This window comes from Hypanus sabinus, chromosome 11 (assembly GCF_030144855.1).
Source record: "Hypanus sabinus isolate sHypSab1 chromosome 11, sHypSab1.hap1, whole genome shotgun sequence".
In the NCBI taxonomy this organism is placed as follows: Eukaryota; Metazoa; Chordata; class Chondrichthyes; order Myliobatiformes; family Dasyatidae; genus Hypanus; species Hypanus sabinus.
The window spans coordinates 33,476,613-33,496,277 of record NC_082716.1 but is presented as its reverse complement, the minus strand read 5'-3'; the positions used below and the strand labels follow the sequence as shown (position 1 = coordinate 33,496,277).

Below are 19,665 nucleotides of genomic sequence, written 5' to 3'. Positions count from 1 at the left end.
TACAATCTATGTTCCGTAATCGGAACATCCCAACTTTCCTGTTTGGTTGAACCCCAAATCATACTGAGCATAGACGTATATCATTTATGAGAAGTGGCCATCTCACCGGTGAGTCACGTGGCTGTCAGCAGAGTTAGCTACTGAGCCAAGTTTGTATACGAGCCCCAGTGAGACCGTTACCGGTAAAACAAAATAACTTTGATCAGCAATGAGATGTCATATAGCAGGAATAATACAAAATTGATGAAGCACTAAGTGGGTGATATTGAAACAAGTAAAGAAAAATCATCCCAAGGTTGTGATCAGAGAACACAACAATCGATTTAATGACACCATTTTAGAAAGGGATAGTCAAAAAAAACTTCAATTAAAATTTTAAAACCTATTAAAATGAAGCATGCAACGTCTTCTATAATCAAATGCATCTGTGAATATAAAGGGGCGAATTCACACAGTCTTTCTCACAAGGGAACCAAAAAATGAGAGGGCCTGAGCTTAAAGTGAAAGAGAAAAGATTTAAAAGGACAACTTCTGCACAAAGAAGTGCAGCATATATCTAATAAGCTACCAGGGAAAATAGTTGAGGCAAGCACAACAAAAATATTTAAAAGACGTTGGGTTAAGTACATGTTTCAAAGGGATATGAGCCAAACATCAGCAAATAGAATTAACTTAGGTGGGCACGTTGGACAGCATGTACAATTTGGGCTGAGGGGCCTACTCCTCAATGTTGTTACTCAATGACTTTATCAGGTGAGGTACTGAGTTCAAGGGTCAGGAAGTTATATTCCCTACCCTGGCTATAAAATTCTAGTTAGACTGCACCTGGAGCATATCATTCATTTCTGGTCACTCCCTTATAGGAAATGACTTAGGTAAGTGTGAAGTCATTCAAACCAGGTATGACCTATGCAGTGAATGGCAAAGCACTGACAAGTATAGTGGAACTCGGATCACAACCTGGGAGTAGAAGTGCACATTGTCAAACTGGAGATGGTGCAGAGTCCATTTTCAAGAATGCTGCCTGGATTAGAGGGCCTGAGTTATAGGGGGAGGGTGGCCACACACACTGAGTCTTTGTTCGTTGGAGCACAGACAAATGAGGGGTGACCTTATAGAAATTTATAAAATCATGAGAGGCATGGATAACATGGACAGTCATTGTCTTTTCTCAAGGGCAAAGGGGGAGAGATCTGAAAGATACTTGAGAGGTAACTTCTTTGCACAGAGGATAGTGAGTACCTGGAACAAGTGACAAGTACGTTACAACATCTAAGGGGTACATAGAGGGTTATGGTCTAAATGCGGGCAACTGGGACCAGCAGGGAGGATGTTGTGCTCACCATGAACCAGTTGGACTAAAGGATCTGTTAGCATGCTGTATTATTCTGCGACTCTAAGAAAGATCTGGAGGCTTTGGAGAGGGTGCACAAGAGGTTTACAAGCATGGATTAGAGGGCACATACTATGAGGAGAGGTTAAGCAAATTTGGGAAGTGAATCATTTCACACTTTCCATCTGCCTCTTCTCAGCCCAGCTCTGCATCCTGTTAATGTCCCGTTATAACCTACAAAAAAATTCTACACTATCTGCAACAGCACCAACTTTCATGTCATCTGCAAACTTGCTAATACATTCTTCCACTTCTTCATCCAAGTCATTTATAAAGATTACACTGAGCAAAGATCCTATAACAGGTCCCCGACCTCCAGGCAGAATGCGCTCCATCCACTGCTACCCTCTGCCTTCCAAGTACAAGCCAATTCTGAATCCATGTGGCCGAGTTCCCTGGATCCCATGCCTCATGACCTTCTGAATGAGCTTACCATGGGGAATCTTGTCAAATACTTACCAAAATCCATATACACCACATTTACTGCTGTGTTCTGTGACTACTTCCATGTTAGAATGCATAATTGGTGGCCGACAAATAAAAGAATATCATTATGATTTGTCTCCTTCCTAGAGGATGCACTGTGGTTTCTGACACTGATACCCACTCAGATCACTAAGTCAACAAAATGGGAAATAACAACCATTATCCCAGCACGACAAAACTATGTTGCTGTTCTCGTGGGATTCACCCACTTTCCTACTCAAACTGTACAATCTGGATTAAAGACTGACAAAAATGCATGTAATTCAAATTTACTAAAGCTCAGATCCCACCTATAGGAGACGACCAAATAATACAGTTGACCATCTAGGGCTGGTTCTGTAGCGCAGTGGTTAGCACAACTGCTTTACGGTTCCACGATCGCTGAACCAGTTTCAATCTCTTTTGATGTCTGTAAGGAAGTTGAACATTCTCCTCACAACCTCTGGGTGCTCCAGTTCCTCCCACATTCCAAAGACATATGGTTTGGGCGAGTGAGTTTGTGGATTTGCTATGCTGGCAGTGGAAGTGCCACAGAATAATCCTCTCTGATTTGATTTGACACACATGACTCATTTTACTGTATACATGTGACAAATACAGCTAATCTCTTTCATTGAAAGCAGTGACTATCAGATCTAGCGCAAGGCTGGACATCTGATGGCATTGCAGCCAAATACCAACAAAGCAAGCTTACTTTCTTATATTAGTCCATGACTTGTCCTCTTAAACCCATTCCCAATCATTCTATTGCCATCACTGGCTTGTTCTTCAAACCTACATCAGCATAAATCTTTTATTAATGAATAGCTGAATATTTGCAGCTAAGAAATAATCTCCTTGGGGGTGTGGCTTTAAAGCTGACATCATCAGTGTGAGCGGGTGTAACTTCTCCCCATTTGCTGACAAATGCAAGATGGCAGCTTGTCTGTCATGGGGATCGGCCTGCAGTACTCTGGTGGGATTTTGCAGACTCACATTGTGGCCACAATTAAATACTGTGGAAACTGCATTGGCCAGAACAATTGGGATAACACTTTCACTCTTCTTCAAAATGGCAGTTCAAGTAGATCTTGAGAGAGAAGATAGTGTCTTATTTCATGCCACATCTTAGGTACAGCTCTCTCTTGGTATGTACAAGAGCATCTTCGGGCTCAATTTTTGGAGCAGGACACAGAACTTGAACACACAACTTTCTGCCTTAGAGGCATTAGTACTACCCACAGAGCAACAGCTGACACAATATAGGACAACATTAAAGCCAGTCTGGAACAATGTTTTGTAAAAGCAGATATATATGCACTACTGAGCACAAATATAAGGTCATGGATCCAATTCAAAAACTGAATCACCCGAGTCCTGAGTGAAATGGTTGATGCTGGAAATGATTTAGACTGAATCATGAGTCTGGAAATAAAGACTTCCCTTAAAAAAACATAATTTGCAGTTGGAAAAATCTAGAGAATAGAGTCCGAATGAATCATTGCTATTTAATGGAAAAATTAACAGTCAACAGAGGCTTAATCTTTTTCAAAGAAAAATGGGGGTTACCTAGATGACTGAACTCAGCAGAAGCAGGGTCTGCTTTAACATCAAAGACTAATGTATGAAGGAAAAGATACAGGATAACTCATTTCGCCTGCAACTGTAGCTTCTGTTTAGTCAAGGAGTGAATTTCAGATTTCCAGTAATATCTACTGCTTAATTCTCTCCCCGCTTTCCCCTACTTTGAGTTACTGATTCATTCTCCATTCTCTGGATCTCCTCCACATCAGAGCTTTGTTTCATGTTATACTTGAATCCTGCCAGCTCACTCATCTGTCTTCACTCGGCTTCCAATAAATACCTTCATATTCTATCTTGCCCCCTAATTTCATTTTAACATTACGATCTTCTACTGCCAGGGTTATTCTTTTCATTCTCATTATGTCCCTTCCAGATTCTTACTTGTAAAATCAACCAGTCTCTCTGGATTTTCTTTCCATATCGTTGGTTCTGTTACATCCCTACCGTGCGCTGTATAATCTGATCTAAACCTTGCTGGCCACCCAGGTTTTGCAGTCATCCTAAACGTAAGCAGAGAAATTTTTCAAGCATTTTTGTTCTATACTCCATGGATATAGAACTAATGCTTTCGGGTGATTAGTATGCGCATATTGCCTCTCAATTGTAATAAGTAAACTGCTTCTGTAGCTATCTAAGATTACAGTTATGGTAAAGGTTGACTGAATAAGGTTGGTTTCAGGGATAAGACTTCAATAGGCACTACTACAGTCCGGCAAACGGTGTGGAGCATCAGCTCAACAAGACACACAGATCTACAGGTAAGGGACGTGCAGCAGCAGAATGGATTTGGACATGAAGAAGCAAGCCCCAACAAAAAGCAGGAATACACCAAGGCATGAACATGCCCCATTTGGGCACATCTACAGCAAAAAAAAACACCAAAGAACATACGAGCCACAGTAAAGGGCATATACCTGCAGAATTATCCTCCAGTAAAATGAAAATCAACTATAGAATGCTGCCCCAGCAAGATGTATGCACCTTATCAGCCAGGTCCATGCACCTATGGATAAAGCCACAGTAATACATTCTAGTAAATGGCATGAAACTTCAGAACAGTACCTTCAAAAAGGGCTCGTCCATCCCAACACTTACCAGTCACCTCTTTACCCCTTTCCTATTCACATATTTTGTGCATGGTTATAATACCATGATAAAAACTCTGTAAATAGTAGATATTGATGCTGATATAGACCCTCAGATTCTTTTACATCACCAACGCTGCCTTCACAGGACAAAATCTAAGCTCTAGTCATTCATCCTTAACTTTTTCTGCCTTTCTATTTCTGACTCTTTTGTGACACTCATGTTAAAAAAATCCTTTTATCAAGATTTGGTTCCTTGTCCCAATAAGCCTTTATGTGACTTGGTATTAAACATTAAAGCACTTTGGGACATTTTAGTTTTCAGCCAGAACAGAAAGCCAAAATAAATTTCTCACAAGACCGAGGGAGTAAATCAGAGCCAAGCTCGGGTAAGATTTCTTTTTATATACGTACATCCCTCGTGGGGCCAGGAGCAAAAGGCCTTCTCTTCCAAACCATAGGAAATCTTTTCCCTTCCCTAGAGCTACTATTCTCACAGCATAGAGTGTCTTTACACGGGATTTGAAGATCCTACAATATTTTGTGTTATATAAACTATTTCAGGATTTATTGCCAAGCAGTGGCTGAGGATGACAGAACTGTCCCAAGGTTAGGTCCGACTCTGTAGCCCTGGATGCTAAACCTTCAACATTTCCTCCTGTATGTTTGTGGGGAGTGGGGGTGTGCTTTCTGATCCTCACCTCACCAGTGTGGAACCAGGAACAGTAGAAACTGCTCCCCTGCCTTTATTTCAGGGTTTATTGTGAGTTTTCCTGCAAGTTACTTCTCCACAAGTAGCTTGCCCACACATTCACAGCCACTGGCTTTGCTGAGGTGGATTTGGAACAAATCTTGTTGCTGAAAGTAAGAAATATACTTCAGCGATTGAAGTGGTTTTAGTGTGTGTACTGAGGTTTGATTTGGAGGGAATGTGTACTTTTAGAAAGACATTCGCTGACCAAAGTCATTATTTAAACAGAACTGACACAGGAAATAATGTGAGAAAATTAACAGAGTAAGAATTTCTCATGCCAAAGAAAGGTAGATGTAGCAGCTTCAGGATCAGAGAAATAAACTCGATTTAGATGGTAAGAAACAAATTAAAACCAAGATTGATAGTGTTTTTTTAAAATTTTATTCCCTGTAGATTGAAGAAGACAGGAAAATACCAAAGTATTACAAGTTATTGGCTTGATCATTTATACTGTAAAGTTATTTTAACCACAATTTAAAAATATATTTTATAATTGTTATCTCACCACATGCAATGAAATATGACATGCACAATATTTACACTTGAATATAATTTACATTTGAAATTATTCCTGCAATGTATGGGTGTACCAGAATGGTGCATAATATGGCAGCAGAGTTATCTGTCCACCTGACTGCATATTTCCCTTGCCATGTTTCTTTTCACAACACATAGTACGTCAACTCGGACGTATCAAATCCAAGACAATCAAACTGTTTCCTGGACTCGGCACTATGCCAATATACATCTGTCATATTCTATTGACTAACATTTCAAATCTACTGCTGAAGAATGCAAATGGAAAAGGACAAAGATTGCACTTAATCCAACCTATTAGTAATATATCTTTTCAGAATGCACGCTGAGCATTTTTTTAACTACCTCAAAACCCATTCAAGACTCATTTCATAAATAATCATTTTTTAATTTTGGATCTATCTGAATTCACATCATAAAGTTATTCTTAGTATTTTTCAGCTGTGAATTCATTAACTTCTAACAATGGTTGTTGGGTAACTGATTAATGAATTCATATAAATTACTTCTCATTCAGTTCATTAAAGCTCTCACTAACTTAAAAATCACTTTGTTCAACTTGCTTCTCTTTCCTCGAATGTGAACTAATTCTTTTTCTTGCAAAGACCAATCTTCTAAAAATCAAATGTCATTGATTTTGGTTATGACTGTTCAAAATTCCTTGCCACAAATTTAATGTCTTGACAAGATCTGACTGTTATCAAGTTGTACTGATTTCTTAATTCAAATAAAAATTTACTTAGAATTCATTCAATCTGTCTGATATCCTCTGAATGTTGTGACTCAGCAATTTAAAACTGTATTGACCTTATTTATTTCAGTATCACTCAAACCCAAATTCTAAAATAAATCTGAGGACACTCTAGGGTTACAGGAGCAGCAGCTTACATTCTGTCTGGGTGAACATGAACATGTTGACGACATGAACATTGATTTCTCTAACTTCTGGTAATTTCTTACCCCCCCCCCCCCCTTCTCTCTTCACCTAACCTGCCTATCACCACCCACTGAAACCCTTTCTCCCATGGTCCAATCTCCAACCAGAATCCTTTATTTTCAGCCCTTTACCTTTTCCATCTATCACCTCTCTGCTTCCTATGTTGTTCCCACCCTCCCACCCACATACCTTGCCGCTCACCTGGCTTCACCTCCTCTCCATGGCCCCCCCCCACCCCACCCCACCTTCTTATTCTGGTTTCCTCCCTCTCCCTTTCCCGTCCTGATGAAGGGTCTGGGCACAAAACATTAATTCTTTATTTGTTTCCACAGATGCTCCCTGACTCACTGAGTTCCCCTCCAGCATTTTGTATGTATTACTCTGGATTTCCAGCAACTGCAGAATCTCTTCTGTTCTAAATGAATCTGTGTAACTCAATTATAATGGTCCATTAAGATACCCTAAGATCCAAGTTTACTGTATATCTTCATAAATGCAGCTGACTACTATAGAATATGAACAAAATGATTTTGTATTAATTTATATTTCCATATATAACAATCGAAAATAATTCTAACTAAATCCTGCTTTATTTGTATTAAGTTTATACGTGCAATCCATTAAATAAAAATGCAATGGGTTACATTTACCTGTCAATTTCCAATAGGTTGAACAGATCTTTCATCAATCACACCTGTAATTTCATTAAATAAGCTATATCTTTCCACTAATTCAAATTACTAAAAAATTCCAAATGGTACACTCATTTCCCATGAATTACCATTATATAATAAATTTGATCCAAATATAACTCTAAAAGCAAAGCTTGTTCTAAGTCCAAGTTTTAAGCTGTTTTTCTTTTGAATTGTTTAAGAAGTGACTCAGTGGGCTGTGGCAAGAAAGGTTTTCACACTGACTGCTTCCATCTCAAGTTTATAGAATTCCAAATCCTAAGGGAATACTTCTTGGCAACCAATTACAAAGGATTCATTTGTGCTTCTGAAGTTGGTTGAAGGTAAATCATTTTTTACAGTAAACCGCAATACTTGGCCATATAGTTAAGTGCTACTCAGTGAAGGCAAGCTCATAAACAAATTAAGAACTTGCATGTCATATTACTGTTAGTACATTTGCCCTCGAGGAATTATCCAGGCCAAACAAAATGGCCATCTGTGACTGTGTATCTTAAACATGTTTATGTACAAAGAATTTATAACTGTTAAGACTCTGCAGTGATGAACTTCATTTCTGCATTGCCACTCCCAGAGGTCACATTGTTGTCCCTGACTTTATGTCTGAACATAAATGGAAAAGTCTTTTTAAAGGACTTTCTAAAGCTGGCTCCCATAAACCCATAAACAAAGGGATTGATGCAGGAGTTGGCGTAAGACATGCAGTTAGCCCAAGTTTTGATCTTGTAAGTCTCGTAGTTGGCCTGGAATTTTGGGTAAAATGCCTGGAAGAGGATAAAGAGTTGGATGGGCCCCCAACAAACTGTAAAGAGGAGCACAATCACCACCACCATTTTAGAAATCTTGCTTCTCATTGCAATTGTCCTTTCAGACAGCAGCTGAACCTGGATGAAAACCAATACACTGTGTATTAGTGCTTAATTATCAAATGGCAAACATATGACTTTTGAAAAGCTGCAGTTTAAAGGATAAAGAACTAAGAAATCAATGAACAACAAAGAAAGGATGGACTGAGAAATGGCCAATTATAAGATTGAATGTTGCTGATTTTGCTGTAATTTTTTGCATTACAATAATGTTCACAACTTAAGCCATATGGCTCAAATATCTAATATTATTTTAAAAGCTCTCGAGGAAATGAGTTCACCTGCATCTATATTTCTGAGTAACGCCTCCTCATCAGGAAATTCCATCATCTCCCCAAACACATAAATGTGTTTTTGGGTGCAGCCTATTACTTCCATTGAAAGGTCTCCAAAAACCACTCCCCCTCCTCTCAGGAGCACATTGTGCTGAGATCACCAATAAGACATTAGTTGAAGATTTCCTCATGTATGTCCACACCTTTGCCAAAAGCATCAGGCAGACTCAGTTTTCAGTGCTCATCACTGTTTGGTCCATCACTGATGGTCCATCACTGTTTGGTCCATCACTGATTCAATGCACAATCTGTGATCTCTCCAACACTACTCATTCTCCACCCCTGGGACACATACTGCATAAAATAATTGGGTTGGGCTACTATGCATATAGGAGAATGCCCAGAGATCCAAAGAATAAACAAACCTATCATCTTTACCCTAATTTCCTTCATTGCCATGGGTAGCGATCTGTGCTGCTGTTCCGTAACTGCCATGGGGAGTGTTTCTTTAAGCTCCAATACCTTCCAAACAACCAGCATACCCATGACTGAGGAGTTAGCAGATTATTACGAAGCTCCCACAAAGTACCACAGCAGTTTTATTTAGTGCATGGGTGTAAACCATTGTAGATTATAAGGGGGTCTTGATTAGTTAGGGAAGCAGTTTGAGAAATGGCAAGTGGATTTCAATACAGTTAAGTGCAAGTGTGATGCGTTTTGGAAAGTCAAACCAGTGTAAGATTTATACTGTGATTGGCAGGACAACAGGAAGTCATAGAATCATGGCAAAGTACAGCACAAAAACAGGCCCTTTGCCCCATCTAGTCAATGCCAAGTAATTTAAACTACTTACTCCAATCGACCTGCACTAGAAACATAGCTCCCCCACTCTCCTACCAACCATCAAGACTTTTTTTAACCATTGAAATCAAACTCACATGCACCACTTACACTGGTAGCTCATTCCACACTCCAACGTCCCTCTGAGCGAAGACGTTTCCCCTCATGTACCCTTTAAACTTTTCACCATTCACCCTCAACCCATGACCTCTGGTTGTAGTCCCACCCAACCATAGTGAAAAAAGCTTGCCTGCATTTACCCTATCCATAATTTTGTATACCTCTATCAAATCTCTCTCAAACTTCTACATTCTAAAGAATACAGTCTTAACCTATTCAATCTTTTCATATAACTCAGGTCCTCCAGACTGGCAACATCCTTGTAAATTAAACTATTTGAACCTTATTTACATCTTTCCTGTAGGTAGGGGACCAAAACTGCAAGCAATACTCCATGTTAGGCCTCACCAATGTCTTATACAACTTCAACATTACATCCCATCTCCTGTACTAGTACATTGATTTATGAATGCCAATGTGCCAAAAGCTTTCTTTACAGCCCTATCTACCTGTGACGCCACTTTCAATGAGTTGTGAACCTGCATTCCCAGATCTCTTTGTTCTACCGCACTCCTCAGTACCCTACCATTCACTGTGTAAGACCTACCCTGGTTGGTTCTACCTTACATATATCTGCCAGTTTTTAGCCAATTTTTCCAGCTGATCCAGATCCCACTGCAAGCCATAATACATAATAGCCTTCCTCACCATCCACTACACCCCTCAATCCAGGTGTCATCTGCAAATTTGCTGATCCAGTTAACCACATTATCATTCAGATAGTTGATATAGCTGACAAACAACAACGGGCCGAGCACCTATCCCAGCGACACTGCGCTACTCACAGGCCTCCAGTCAGAGAGGCAACCATCTGCTACCACTCTCTGGCTTCTCCCACAAAGCTAATGTATAATCCAATCTACTACCTCATCTTGAATGCTGATCAACTGAACGTTCTTGACCAACCTCAAATGCAGAAACTTGTCAAATCCCTTGCAAAAGACCACGTAGATACCATCCACTGCCTTGCCTTCATCCACTTCCCTGGTAACTTCCTCAAAAAACTTTATAAGATTGGTTAGACATGACCTACCATGCATGAAGTCATGCTAACTATCCCTAATCAGTCCATGTCTATCCAAGTACTCATCTATCTGGTCCCTTAGAATGCCTTCCAATAACTCTCCCACTATTGATGTCAGGTACACTGGCCTATAATTTCCTGTTTTACTTTAAGAGCCTTTCTTAAACTGTGAAACAATTTTGGCAATCCTCCAATCTTCTGGTACCTCACCTGTTGCTAAGGATGTTTTAAGTGTTTCTGCTAGGGAGCCATCAATTTCTCCACTTGCCTCCTGCAGGGTCCAAGACATCATCTTGTCAAGCCCTGGGAATTCATCCACTCTAATTTGCCTCAAACAGCTCCTCTTCTGTAATCTGTATAGAAGCCATGAAATTGATGCCATTCTGCCTCACTTCTGTACACTCTGTGTCCACCTCCTGAGTAAATACAGATGCAAAAACAATTTAAGGTCTCCTCCAACTCTTTTGGCTCCACACTTGGATTACCATTCTGATCTTCCAGGGGACCAATTTTCTCCCTTGCAATCCTTTTGTTCTTAACATATCTTTAGAGTCCTTTAGGATTCTCCTTCACCTTGTCTGCTAAGGCAACCTCATGCCTTCTTTTAGCCCTCCTGATTTCTTTCTTAAGTGTTCTCTTGCAATTTTTTATACTCTATAAGTACCTCATTTGTTCCTACCTGCCTATAACTGTAATGGACCTCATTTTTTTCTTAACCAGGGCCTCAATATCTCTTGAAAACCAAGGTTCCCCACACTTGCTATCTTTACCTTTTATTCTGACAGGCACATACAAGATTTGCACTCTCAAAATTTCACTTTTGAAGGCCTCTCTCCTACCAAGTACATCTTTGCCAGAAAACAGCCTGCCCTAATCCACACTTGACAGATCCTTTTTGATACCATCAAAATTAGCCTTTTTCCAAATTAGAATCTCAACCCACGGACCAGACCTATTCTTTTTGCATACTTACTTTGAAACTAATGGCATTGTGGTCACTAGGTGCAAAGTGCTCCCCTATACAAACTTCTGTCACCTGCCCTGTTTCGTTCCCTAATAGCAGATCCAGTATTGCACACTCTCTCGTTGGGTCTTCTGTGTGCTGATTAAGAAAACTTTTCTGCACACACTTAACAAACAGTTCCCCATCTAGTCCTTACAGTCAGTTTAATCAAACAGAAGGATTTATGAGTACAAGTGCACAGTTAATTGAAGGCAGCAACTCAGGTAAACAGAATGGTGTTTAATTCACTGATGGTCATCAGTTACGGTATTGAACATAGGTGTTGGGACATAATGCTGCGGTTGTATAGGTCACTCAGAGTACTGTGTACAGTTTTGGTCACTATATTATAAGAAAAATGTGGTTAAACTGGGAAGAGTGCAGTATAGATTTACCAGGACACTGCCTGGACTAGAGGTCCTGAGTTATGGGAATAGGATGGCCACAGTAGCTCTTTATTACTGGGAACATGAGAGAATGAGGAGTGACCTTACAGAAACAGTTAAAATTATGAGAGCTGTAGAGAAGTCTGTTCACGAGTGTAGGGAAGTCCAAACCTAGAGGTGAGGGGGAAAGATTTAACAGGAACCTGAAGGGCAACATTTTTTTTACACAAAGGATGATGAGTATATGGAATGAGCTACACGAGGCAGTGGTTGAGACTGGTTCAATAGCATTGTTTAAGTAGCGATTGGACAGGTATCCCCAGGGTGGAGCTTAGAGCAATTTGGGCTGAACGCTGGAAATTAAGACTAGCAGGGTGGGCACTGTGGTTGACATGCCCTCGTTGGGTGCAAAAGCCTGCATCCATACTGTATTGCACTATGACTCTAACCATTTAGGTACTGTCATTGATGCATTAGTAACATATTCCATATTTCTGATGGATTTAATATTGGATATTTGTACAATAAACAACACCTGTATATAAAGCACTATAAAGAGTGAAGTCTATTTTCCAACCCCTTCTATTGATCAGTATAATTACAGCGCTTGGTCAAGTGGTTAGGGCATTTGTCTAGTGATCTGAAGGTTGCTAGTTCGAGCCTTGGCTGAGGCTGTGTGTGTGTCCTTGAGCAAGACACTTAACCACACATTGCTCTGCAACGACACCAGAGCCAAGCTGTATGGGTCCTAATGCCCTTCCCTTGGACAACATCAGTGGCATGGAGAGGGGAGACTTGCAGCTTGGGCAACTGCCGGTCTTCCATGCAACCCTGCCCAGGCTTGAACCCTGGAAACTTTCCAAGGCACAAATCCACGGTCTATCGAGACTAACAGAGGCCTACATAATTACAGCATGTGATCCCCTCTTTTTAAACGAAGCAGTAACCAAATTTGTACATTCAAAATAAAATACTTGCTCAGATTTTGCTGTGATTCACAGCAAAATCACAGCAATCTGCATTCAATTAGGTACACCCGTACATGTGCCCATTAATGCAAATATCTAATCAGTCAATCATGTATCAATAACTCAATATATAAAAAGCATACAGACCTAGTCAAGAGGTTCAGTTATCAGCTTCATATTCAAATTTAAAATGTTTGGATGTGTTACAAGCACAGGCTTTAAGATTGTGTTGTGATGCAATAAGGTCATCCCCTGTTTCGGGTTTGAAATGGGACAATTGCCCTTGCAGAGGATGAAGTTGATGTTACCATACTGGATTAATCTGAGGGGGCAAAGAAATGATCATCCTATTAAAGGTGTGTTGGAGGACTAATAGAAACAAGAGTGTTTGAGTTTTGTTGGCTCGGTTGTTACCATGCAAGGAATATTGGTTTGATGGATTATGCAATATGTCCTGCTGTAGCTTTTTCAGTAATCCCAGTTTGTTTTTTTTCCAATTATTTTAGCTGATTTTAAGTTACACAATTAAATAAAATCTAAGGACTCTGTTAGTTCATCAATATATTAAGGAAAATTATTAGGATACGTTAACCATTTTTACAGATAGGTCAATAGATAATTTAACAGGGAATGTTGGTGTGGCCGTTTTTGTGCCTGAATTACAGGTGACGATAAAGAAAGCATCTATCAGTATATACAATAGAATTGGTTGCCATCGTTTTAGGCTTATGTTGGGTGGAGGAAATTTGTCCTTGCAAAGTTGTAATTTGTTCAGTTTCCTTTTCAGTTTTGATGTGTCTTAAAACTGGTCGTTTTAGCAGTAGGTCAGATCTAAGCTCATCAAACATTATTTCATATACAAAATATTGGTTTACATGCCTTCTTCTTATGAGTCCCTGCATTTAGAGGTGTTGAGGGGAATGAACAGGCTGATTGCTTAGCTAAAATAGCTGTAAAAATTTCAAACTTCCAGTTAGCAAATCAGAAGCTAAGGGGGTGGTATGGTTAAGGATTAAGGGGTTATACACACAAAATGATGGAGGAACTCAGCAGTCCAGCAGCAGGTGCTGAAGGGTTTTGGCCCGAAACATCAACTGTACTTTTTTCCTTAGATGCTGCCTGGACTGTTGAGTTTCTCCAGCATTTTGTGTGTGTTGCTCGGATTTCCAGCATCTGCAGATTTTCTCTTGTTTGTACTTCAGGGATAATGGCAAGACTTGTGGGATAATGGGCATAAGGGATGACACATTTACAGAATACATAAAACTGTTGGGTTTCTGGGAGAAGGAGGTAAAACAAGAAGGGAAGGAATTATTTTGACACAATTTAGAATTGGGCATACCAGGTTAAATTATTCCTTATATTTTGTTGGAAAACATCATTCTGGGTTGTGTAGGTTTTATCGTTATTATGAAACAGTTGAACATATTATTACAGTATGAAGCTGATAAGGTTGAAAGAAATCAAATGCAGGCTTCATTACAATCCTTAGGGGGTTGATAATCTCTAGAATTTACAGAGAATGATGTGAAAAACAAAGAAAAAATCCAGGGAGTGGCAGTTCTGTGGGTGAAAATGTGTTTCTAATGAGAGAGGTCAGAGGAGAATGACCAAACTGATTCGAGCTGACAGGAAGGCGACAGTAAGTCAAATAGCCATGAGTTACAGCAGTGGTGTGCAGAAGAGCAACCCTGAATGCGTAACATGTCCAGCCTTGAAATAGATGGGCTAGAGCAGTAGAAGACCATGAATATAGCCTCGGTGGACACTTTATTGGAGACAGGATGTACCAAGTAAGCCAACTACTGAATGTACATGAGGTGTTCACAGATGCACTCTGCCAATGGAGTTCAAAGGCTATGCAAATTTCACTGAAATTTACCAACACTTAAACTTGGCAAATCCGCTCTCAGATTCTGGAGCAGACTGGATCCATGGGCCCATTTGCTTGAATGAGAAATGAAGGGCCTGAGTTAAAGAACGGGAAGAAGAAGGTAAGTTGCAATTTTGTTGGAATTATTTGGTTTGGTTTATCTTTCATAATTAGTTAAATTGCTTTAGTCTTTTAAGCTGTTTCTTTAACTTAAAATGTATAGCAATTTTAACGTGGTATTTTCTTTCATTTTAATAGTTTTTTTTTAAGTGTTCTGGAATAGTAGAAAGGTTCAGAAATGTTGAATAGAAAACAGCCTATGTGACCTGTATTCAAAAAGGGAGAAAGACGGTAGGCAGAAACCAGAGGCTAGTTAGTTTAGCATTTATCGTTTGCAAGTTGCTAGAGTCAATAAGTAAAGAGGAAACAACTAATCATTTATGAAAACAATATAATCAACTTGAATTTTATAAACGGTAAATAAAGTTTGACAATATGGTTCTAATTCTTTGAGGATGTAACAGGGTGAGTTGATCAGAGAGGAACCTGTAGATGTAGCATATTTAGATTTCCAAAAGGCATTTGACAGGGTGTCACCCCTGATGCTTGTGTATGAATTAAAAGCCCATGATCCAGGTAATCTAATTCAAAAATCACAAAAGTCTAGCAATCTTGTCAAATGCAGTTAAGAAGACAAATGGCGCATTAGCCTTTATTGCAAAGGAGCTCTAGTTTAAAATTAGAGAGTTTTTATTTATATTGTTGCACATGGTGTTGACGAAGCCACACCAGGGACAGTGAGTGGAATTTTAGTCCGCTTGCTTTAAAATGGGGTCTGCATTCCTTGTAAATGGAGAGAGGCTGCAAATGAGTAGACTACAGGGGACTGAGGTGTGGTTCTAGGAGTGACTTCACTCAAACATGCAAGCTCCTAAGAGTGAATATACAGGGTAGATGCTAAGATTTGTTTCCATGAGCAACCATGAACAAGGGAACACAGATACAAAATAAGAGGCTAATCATGTAAACCTGAGGTACATGGACTCTCTGAAATTGTCTTCCCAAGAGTCCTGAAGCAGAGATCATTGGGTTTTCTTAAGGTAGAGAAAGATTGAGAAATTGAGGCTTATGGGGAACTGACACAGACCAGGATAGATCAGTAATGATCACACTGAAAGAGTCTGACGGTGTATTCCTGCTTCTACTTTCTTGTGTTCTTGAAATAATCCCTGACAAATTTGGTAGGCAGCAAAGCCAGGGATATGTCTTTGCCACCTCTTAAAGAAGATACAGACCCACATGACACAATCAAGGTTTGGGACCCAACGTCAACTGGAAGCATCTTCATTTGGTCCCAGCACAGTCTACACAGCAAAGTTAGCTTTCTGTTTCTGGAGAAATTATGTTCAGGGGAATAAAGAACATAAGTAGAGACTGGGGGCTTTAATATCATATCTGCAAGTGATATAAATGCAAATCATACTACCTGACACAATTCAGAGCATTAGCACTGACTTTACCAGTAATATAACAGGATATGGTTACATTGCAAGATGTTCTTTTTACAACATCTGGTTAGTTTGTGAACAAGACGCATACATTTTTTCCAGATCAACATTGAAAGCTAATTATTTTTATTCAGCAATCTTTCAGAAAAGATCTTTTCCTGTAGATTTGTATTAATGGCGGTTTTTAAACAAATGCTATCAGAAGTAACTTATCTTGCTAATAGCTTTTCCTCCTATATTTGTCTCTTTAACAGCATAGTTGACCTGATGTAAAACATAAGCAAGGACAAAACTTCCACAAAAGAAGTGGATAAGTAATATATTAACTTTGGTGGTGAAAAGATTAGATCAATCAAGAGAGTGCATATTATCAAGGGTTTGACAAGGATCATAGTCTTGTAATTATATCTAAGTATACTAAAGCAAACACACGGCAGAAATTGTCAAAAAATCTTTGGTGTAATTCATGGACTGACAATGCTGAAGGCAGAGTTATTAATTCTAACATGCAACATCAATGTTTCTGTCTGGAATCCAACAGCTGCTGCATTGTCACCTCAACAACTTCAAGGCATCTGCAATGAGCACCGACTGCAAGCCGGTGTTTGCAGCCTTCTCCCAGACAAGGCACAGGAGGCTATACCCCGATGCAGGGAAGAAGGGTCAGGACAGAAGCATGCAATGGTTGGCGCAGATTGGTAGGCCTATTACTTCATGACTCAACGACATCATGCTACTAATAACTCTCTACTATATAGTCAGAGGTTCAGGAGAAGATCTGTGAATTAACCCATGGGACACTTAACAATTAGAAAATTCTGACCATTCTGTCTTGAAACCCATTGCATGTTTCAGTTCTGTTTCCTGCAGTTTCAGAAGCCAAAAAGATTGTTCCATGGGGCCTCTGTGCTTTCTGCTATATATCTGCCTTGCTCCAAACTGTTAAGTATAAAACATGTCAAAATTTCATGATGTGGTTTGACTCCAGAGCAAATGGCATTCAGAGCATAGACTTGTGACTATGGTTTGGAAATAAAATCACAATAATTACTACATTTATTGCGTCGTGTCTGTCCTCCCAATTACAGACAGAGATAGTCCATACACACAGTCAAGCCAAATTCGCTTCTGATGTTCAGCCTGAGGCAGCTGTACAAAACTGCATACGCACCTGATAGCTGTTGTCAGCAGGCTCAATGACAGGTTTGCCCACTCTCTTAATCATCAAAGAGTAGCAGAGGGAGATAGTGAGCAAAGGCAGAAAGTAGACAGCAAGAAAATGGTACAGGATGAAGCCCTTCTGATGGGCGTCTGATGGAAAGGCCTCGGCACAGTATGTTCTGGGTCCGTACCAGTATCCCTTTTCTATCTTCTGGTACATTATAATTGGGAAAGACAGGACAAAGGAACCTAGAATGAAAACACACCAACGTTACTGAGATCAATCATGAATCAGCATTGTGAAAGTCACACTGATGCATCAGTGGAGATTGACTACAAGGCTGCAAATAACTCAAAAGGTTTGGATGCCATTTTATTTATTTTGACAAGACTCTCATGATATATAATTGCTTTGAAGCATATTCCAGGACTTATTGTTTGCTATTCCTCAAATTATAGTCAACTACACATGGTAAGTGAAGAAGCCTAATGGAATGTTGGCCTTTATTACAAAGGGAATTGAGTACAAGAGCAAGGAAATCCTCTTGCATTTGTACAGGGCCCTGGTGAGACCACACCTGGAGTATTGTGTACAGTTTTGGTCTCCAGGGTTAAGGAAGGACATCCTGGCTGTAGAGGAAGTGCAGCGTAGATTCACAAGGTTCATTCCTGGGATGTCCGGACTGTCTTACGCAGAGAGGTTAGAGAGACTGGGCTTGTACACACTGGAATTAAGGAGATTGAGAGGGGATCTGATTGCAATATATAAGATTATTAAGGGATTGGACAAGATAGAAGCAGGAAATATGTTCCAGATGCTGGGAGAGTCCAGTACCAGAGGGCATGGTTTGAGAATAAGGGGTAGGTCATTTAGGACAGAGTTAAGGAAAAACTTCTTCTCCCAGAGAGTTGTGGGGGTCTGGAATGCACTGCCTCGGAAGGCAGTGGAGGCCAACTCTCTGGATGCTTTCAAGAAGGAGCTAGATGGGTATCTTATGGATAGGGGAATCAAGGGATATGGGGACAAGGCAGGAACTGGGTATTGATAGTAGATGGATCAGCCATGATCTCAAAATGGCGGTGCAGGCTCAAAGGGCGGAATGGTCTACTTCTCCACCTATTGTCTATTGTCTATTGTAAATACAAACCCCATTTCCAGAAAAATTGGGATATTTTCCAAAATGCAATTAAAACAAAAATCTGTGATATGTTAATTCACGTGAACCTTTATTTAACTGACAAAAGTACAAAGATTTTCAATAGTTTTACTGACCAACTTAATTGTATTTTGTAAATATACACAAATTTAGAATTTGATGGCTGCAACACACTCAACAAAAGTTGGGACAGAGTTAAAATAAGATTGAAAAGTGCACAGAATATTCAAGTAACACCGGTTTGGAAGACTCCACATTAAGCAGGCTAATTGGTAGCAGGTGAGGTATCATGACTGGGTATAAAAGTAGCGTCCATCAAAGGCTCAGTCTTTCCAAGCAAGGATGGATTGTGGCTCACCCCTTTGTGCCTAAGTTCGTGAGAGAATTGTTAGTCAGTTCAAAAGGAACATTTCCCAATGCAAGATTGCAGAGAATTTAGGTCTTTCAACATCTACAGTACATAATATTGTGAAAAGATTCAGAGAATTCAGAGACATCTCAGTGCATAAAGGGTAAGGTCGGAGACCACTGCTGAATGCGTGTGATCTTCGAGCCCTCAGGCGGCACTGCCCAAGAAACCGTCATGCTACTGTGACAATTATAGCCACCTGGGCTCAGGAGTACTTCGGAAAACCATTGTCACTTAACACAGTCCATCGCTGCATCCAGAAATGCAACTTGAAACTGTATTACACAAAGAGGAAGCCATACATCAACTCTATGCAGAAACGCTGGCGAGTTCTCTGGGCCCGAGCTCATCTCAGATGGACCGAAAGACTGTGGAACTGCATGCTGTGGTCAGATGAGTCCACATTTCAGCTAGTTTTCAGAAAAAACGGGTGTCAAGTTCTCCGTGCCAAAGATGAAAACGGCCATCCTGATTGTTATCAGTGAAAGGTGCAAAAGCCAGCATCTGTGATGGTATGGGGTTGCAACAGTGCCCACGGCATGGGTGAGTTGCATGTATGTGAAGGTACCATTGACTCTGAGGCGTATATTAGGATTTTAGAGAGACGTATGTTGACATCAAGGCGACG

The 19,665-nt window shown here is 40.0% G+C and overlaps 1 protein-coding gene across 1 annotated transcript in view; it reads right to left on the bottom strand.

The window, feature by feature from the left end:
• Positions 1–7,348: 7,348 nt before the first annotated feature.
• kiss1ra (KISS1 receptor a) overlaps positions 7,349–19,665 on the bottom strand; it is a 31,570-nt gene continuing 19,253 nt past the window's right edge. Inside the window, exons 4-5 of the mRNA XM_059983579.1 lie at positions 17,482–17,720; positions 7,349–8,331 (exon numbers count right to left, since the gene is read on the bottom strand). Of these exons, the coding sequence (XP_059839562.1) occupies positions 7,975–8,331; positions 17,482–17,720 (596 nt within the window). The 3' untranslated portion in view covers positions 7,349–7,974. The remainder of the gene's footprint in view (positions 8,332–17,481; positions 17,721–19,665) is intronic.